Source organism: Dipodomys ordii, unplaced genomic scaffold, assembly GCF_000151885.1.
Source record: "Dipodomys ordii isolate 6190 unplaced genomic scaffold, Dord_2.0 Scaffold32, whole genome shotgun sequence".
NCBI classification, from domain to species: Eukaryota; Metazoa; Chordata; class Mammalia; order Rodentia; family Heteromyidae; genus Dipodomys; species Dipodomys ordii.
In genome coordinates, this window is record NW_012267248.1 from 10,273,863 (window position 1) to 10,280,211 (window position 6,349).

General features: G+C 39.6%; 1 protein-coding gene across 1 annotated transcript in view; it reads right to left on the reverse strand.

The window, feature by feature from the left end:
* Positions 1-1,940: 1,940 nt before the first annotated feature.
* Elovl2 (ELOVL fatty acid elongase 2) overlaps positions 1,941-6,349 on the reverse strand; it is a 20,864-nt gene continuing 16,455 nt past the window's right edge. The window contains exons 5-7 of the mRNA XM_013016658.1: positions 4,868-4,992; positions 4,172-4,306; positions 1,941-2,066 (exon numbers count right to left, since the gene is read on the reverse strand). Of these exons, the coding sequence (XP_012872112.1) occupies positions 1,941-2,066; positions 4,172-4,306; positions 4,868-4,992 (386 nt within the window). The remainder of the gene's footprint in view (positions 2,067-4,171; positions 4,307-4,867; positions 4,993-6,349) is intronic.

Genomic DNA, 6,349 nt, shown 5'->3' on the forward strand with positions numbered 1-6,349 from the left:
AGCTTCTTGATAAGTCAGCTACAGGAAGGCCGTGTGTGCTACATAGATGTGAAGCCCATGAACACATCCAAACTGCAGGAATGATGCACAGTGAGACACATGGGCAATTAAGAACAAGCCTGCCAGTAATGTCTCTTTCCTCTGTAAGCCTCATTTTTACTAAGAATGCACTTTGGTGACAAATTTCTGCTGGTGTTTGAGAACTAAAACTAAACTATAGTCCTTTCTCTCCAAGGGATTTTCTCCTTTGTCTGGCTTGTGTCCTGTCATAGAGAAAAGCAGTCACAGTCATACTCAAAAGCTAGCCCTTGTTTTAATAAGAGTTCCTGGAAGAGAACAATATATTGAATACAGTTATGTGAAATGTTACGTTGTGGTTAAGCACCCTAGAGAAAACCACTTAGAAAACAAATAGCATAGCAAGTGGGCATCAGACAGAACAAGTGTCTGCTCAACACAAATGACCAGCCATAGAGACAGGTGTTAGAGGGCACAATGAAGTCACCCTAAAAGCCTGCAAGTGTTAGCCGCCTTTCAAAATCAGGCAAGCCCTGAGAAAGCATTCATGAAGTTTAAAAAGTGAGAACAGTTTTCCAAACAGGGAAAGTTTAAAATGAGTTCAGGAGGACATAAAAAGGGCAGAAAGATACCATGCTTGGGCAACTGTTAAAGCCCCCTTCCAGTGGGCCTGTGTGTGATGTCAGTGTCACAACTTTAAAACATTCAGAAAACAAAGTAGGAAAGATGATGAAATATCAAAGTTGGCAAGTCTTGTTTTATATGGCATAAATTAATCTTTAGAAAACATACTTTATCTTTGTTCTTTGTGCTTAGGGAGAGGAAATTATCATCAATGCTTCTGTCTGCTTTTGTGCTTGCTTCTGGGCAGGGAAAAGATGTGTTGTTTGCCAAAGTAGCATTTTTATTGTAACTTACTAGCAGCCACATCAGTGTTGGAATCTTTCCATATTCCTATACCATATGCATCCTGTATTAAAAAACTTAAATAGCTGCAGAGACTGATTTGGTGGCATGTATGTGGAATAATGTTCATAAGTAGGCTAACAAGAAACAGTTGACAAACTTAATGTATATTCTCACGTATATTCAGAATATACACAAATATATTTCCCTAGCATGCACATGCTGAGGAAAGGGGCAAAGTAAACTCTAGTTCCTGTTCAGAAAGGAAGTAGGCAGCCAGATCTAGACACAGATTTTAGTGTAAAGCAGGTGTCTTTACTAAGTTAGCTTGACTGATGTGGGAGACAGACATAAAGCTATGAACAAGGAAACCAAATTAAAACTCAGGGGTGGCTCCTACCAAAGTCTGACTTATGAGGATTTGGTAGACAGCTTTTTTTTTTTTGAGATACAGTCTTTCTATGTAGCCCAGGCTAACCTTTAACATGAGATACTCCTGCTTCTGCCTCCCAAGTGCTGGGATTTTACTAGATTTTTGTCTTAATTGATGAGTGCATTGAATATTTTCTGGGGTTGCTTGCTAAAGGAACAACTGGGCTGATGGTTTTATGCACTGACAATTATTGCTTGGTATAGACCACAACATACTCTGTTGTTTACAACTCATCAGCTCTCACAGACGTGAACATGAACAAAAGTCAAACTTTCTGTGAAGGCTTGCACGAAGAGCAGTGTTCCTGGCTGTGTGTGGATAAGGCATTATGAGGGAAGACTGTGGAAGGAAGGGGAGAAGCCGCACCTGTGCTGTGTCAGCATCACCTCACTGCTGACCAAAGCACTCAATGAACAGAGTAGCCTAATAGCAATATATTAATACACTCTGGGTATGAATGATTTAGAAACACAAAACAAATTAGTTTATGCTAAAACATACAACTTTCAATTCAGTCTTTGCTTTAAAACAAGCGAATCTGTTAGGCTAGTGCAGTGTATATGCATTTTCTGTTCCTCTACTATTACTGCGCTTTCTTGGTCATAACTCCATTAGCCGCAGTGATGTAGGCTTTGGTAAAGCCATTCTTGACATCTTTCTCTGTGGGTGGCTCTTGTGTATCTTTCTTCACTGGCTTTTTTCGGTAGGTCTGTTGGATGTGTACAATAGAAAAAGAAAAAGTCCTCTTTAAGATCTTGCTCTAATATTGCACATAGTTATGAAACAATACACAATCTTCTAGGGCCCTGGACATTTTACTACGAATTCAAAATTGGCTTTTTTGTTTGTTTTCCCCGGTTGTGGGGCTTGAACTCTGGGCTTGTGCACTGTCCCTCAGCTCTTCAGCTCAAGGCTAGCACTCTACCACTTGAGCCACAGAGCCACTTCTGGCTTCTTCTGCTTATGTGGTGCTGAGGAATCGAACCCAGGGCCTCATGCATGGGAGGCAAGCATTCTACCACTGAGCCACCTTCCCAGCCCCAAATGTGGCTCTTTTTAAGCTGTGGTTAAAAATAAAACTAGGATAAGAAACCATGATGAATGTATAAATATCAACAAAATGGGGTTCTTTTATAAAGTCAGGAGTTGCATTTGATGGGCTTAGTATTCAAATATTCTGCATTTGTGAATACAAAATTCTGCTGTGAATATAAAACAGCCAGCTCGTGGGGTTTCTGGCTGGACTTGGTTTGTGTCTGACATTCTTTTGGGTGCTGAGAACTGAACCCAGGACTTTATGCACAGTAACCACAAGCTCTGCTGCTGAGCCACAACCCATCCGAGCATATCCTTCCTAGTCTGATAAAATACCCCATCTCATTTTTACTTGTAGTTTTTAAAGCATGGTACTAACAAGGGTTAAGACCAAAATTACATTCTCAACTTTCAGACAAAGATTTGATTTGAGTCAGCATGTAGAGTTAACTGAAGCTTCCATGCTACTTCCTACCTCTGCTGGGCCACCTGATTCTTTTCCAGTGCTAAAGGCAAGCACCAAAAGGATTCTTTGGCTTTCCTTTAACTCTGATTGTTTTTGCCTGCATGAATGGTTTTGTTTGGTTCCATCAATGGCTATTTCTTTGCCAGTTATCAAAGGAAACTTTTATCTCTTATAAGAAACAAAGCCTACCCAGTCTAATTTTATAAAGACAAGATTTGAAAAGTTGTCCAAGGTTCAGTTCCCACAATTGTACTTTGTATAAAACTAGTATGGGTTAAAACCAGTAAGGGTTAACATTGAGCAAATTTAAAATAAACCAGAGAATGCTTCTTGTTTGGTAAGGAAAATATAATTTCAAATAAAGTATTGTTTTAAATAGAAACATATTTTTGATGTAGCTTTCCATTTTCCCAGCCAAAAAACAGGGCAATTTAAAGTCTACAAACTACCTGAGACCTATGGCATTATAGCTTCTTATAGGTTCTTTATAACAAAGTTGCTTTGAAATAGCATTCTGAAGTTCCCTCCCATTTAGATTATGAAAATGAAAGCACGATTAAAAAAAAAACCCACACAGGCTAGGAAGGTGGCTCAGTGGTAGAGTGATTGCCTTGTATGCATGAGGCCCTGGGTTTGATTCCTTAGCACCACATAAGCTGAAAAAAAAACCCCACAATATATTGGTTTGCTTTAAAGGATTTTTTTCCAAATGTAAAGCAAGTTTTTATCAGAGTAGCTTATATGGGTTTATTGAATTTCATATTATATCAGTTCCTAAGGTGGCTCAGTGGTAGAGTGCTTGCTTTGCATGCATGAGGCCCTGGATTTGATTCCTCAGCACCACAAAAGCAGAAAAGGCCAGAAGTGGCACTGTGGCTCAAGTAGTAGAGCGCTAGCCTTGAGCTGAAGAGCTGAGGGACAGCAACCAGGCCCAGAGTTCAGGTCCCTCGACTGACCAAAAAACAAAAAGACAACAGTTCCCTATTTTTTCCTGCATTCTCCTGAATCTGTTTCAGATATCAGATTTTGGTAGCACAGTGCAAATACATGATACAAACTGAGAACTATTCATAGAACTCAATGGTATTTCTGCTATGAGTTCTATAAGTGGTTTTTAGTGCATGTGCATTAGTACCCTATAGACCATTAACTGTATAGTCTGAAGAAGGATCTGGTAAGAGGAAGAAGTAATGTATTATTTCTTCTTTTCTAAGCCTATTATTTGAGTTTAGTCACAAGCATATACTACTATCATTTTATCATTAAACATATAATACAAAAGGAACAATCTACTGGATCTTTGTATCACATACCTGAATATAAAAATTTAAGAACAGGATGACTAGTGTCATCATATAGGAGGACTGGAAGATGAGACAACCGAAGGGGAAGCCACAGGGCTTCACAACAGCACTCAGCGTGTGTGTGATGGTGAGCACGAACTGTACCTGGAGTGGCAGAGGAGGCGGCGGCAGGTAAGTGGACTGGGCGCTGTCCCACCCCACGGGGGCCACACGTCATCAGTGCATGTATCCAGTACTATCACTCTATATCTTATAGGAACAAACCAAGCAAAATGCGAAGTAGGCCACTATCCTGTTCCAGAGTTGGTATGAAAGCATGTAAGTATACAAAATTCTCATAAACTTTCATATGGAAAAGTGGGAGTTAAAATAATTTAACAGCTACATTAACTTAAAAATGTCCACTGGCATTTCAAAGAACATCCCTTTGTAAGCCAATCATACACACACAAAACATTTTAATGCACAAAGTGTAATTCTTAAATGACCATTTTGGAGAAAAACAGGCAGTCCCATACATACATACACTGACTTTGAGAGCTTTTTAATGTGTATGTGTAAGAAAAACTGGGGTTTCAACGCAGGACCTCATGCTTTTGGGGTAGGTGCTTTAACACTGAAACATGCCTCTAGCCCTGAAGCCACTGACTTGTCTCTCTTCCTATCTGAGCCACAAAGAAAAGATATGAATAAGGGACAGCATACCAGTTGAGCTTGCGTGAGGTATTTCTTCCACCAAAGGTATCTGTGCATGGATGGAAACACAGAAAGTCCATAGTAGGAGTACATAAGAATGTGGATGAAACTGTTCAGTGTTGGTCCAAAGAAGCCTACAAAAGTACACAATACATGAGTTACTACTATTAGCAAATCAGATGGTTCACTTCTCTTTGTCAAGTGATGTTCTTTCTGCATATCACATCTGAAAATGAGTAACATGTATATATGAGACAATCACATAACCAAATTCATATTAAATAACAACACCCTAGACAGAAGACCAAAACTAGCACAAAACTTTTAGCCAGAGTTCTAAACAAGAAATTTCTTACTTGAATTGGTTTTTACTGTCTCCCTGTCCTTATTGTATTGGCCTAGGTGCTGTCCCTGAAGTTTTTTTTTTAAGACTAGTGCTCTGCCACTTGAGCCACAGCTCTACTTCTGGCTTTTTGTGGAGGTAAGAGTCCCACATCTCATCAGACTGGCTTCAAACTACGATCCTCAGATCTCAGCCTTCTGAGTAGGATAACAGAGGCAAGTGCCATTGGCACCCAGCCTCCTTGCCATTAATCAAAGAGAAAAAAATATTACCTTAAAACGGGCAGAATTTTAAGAAAAGAAGTGTCTTTAATTTGGCTAACCTTTGGATGTGCCATTTTGATTGTAGAAAGAGTACTTGCTTAGCATTTACAAGGCCCCAGGTTTGATTCCTAGCACCACAACTACCACACAAACATCTAACTAAAGAAAATCCAAGTCTTCTGTACATGACTGAATAGGGTACTAGCAAGATAAGAATATTTTCTGCCTTTAACAATAAATAATCTGCTTAAAAGATACATAGGAATGAGATACTAGGGAAAATTTGGGAGACAGAAGGTCTAGCAGGGTGAGGCAGTGAGAACAGCCATCACCTTCAGAAAAAAGTCTCTGTTGACCCAGAAACACAACAAATCAAAGAAAGGTTGGACAAATGGGATTGCATGAAATTGCAGAGCTTCTGCATGTAAAGGACATAGCTAGCAAGATCAATAGAAAGCCCATGGATTGGGAGAAGATCTTCACTAGCCATACAACAGACAAGGGTCTCATATCTGAAATATACCTGGAACTCATTAAATCCCTCAACAACAAATCCTCAAAGAAACAACTGCCCAATAAATAAGTGGCCTAAAGACTTACAGAGAAACTTCTCTGAAGAGGAAAGAAGGATGGCCAATAGATACATGAAGAAATGCTCAACCTCTCTAGCCATAAAAGAAATGCAAATCAAAACAACATTGAGATACCACCTCACCCCAGTTAGAATTGGTATAATCAAAAACTCTAATAACAGATGCTAGAGGGGATGTGCACAGAAGGGAACCTTTCTGCATTGTTGGTGGGAGTGTAAACTTGTTCAACCACTTTGGAAAGCAGTATGGAGGTTCCTCAAAAGACTCCACATAGAGCTCCCCTATGACCCAG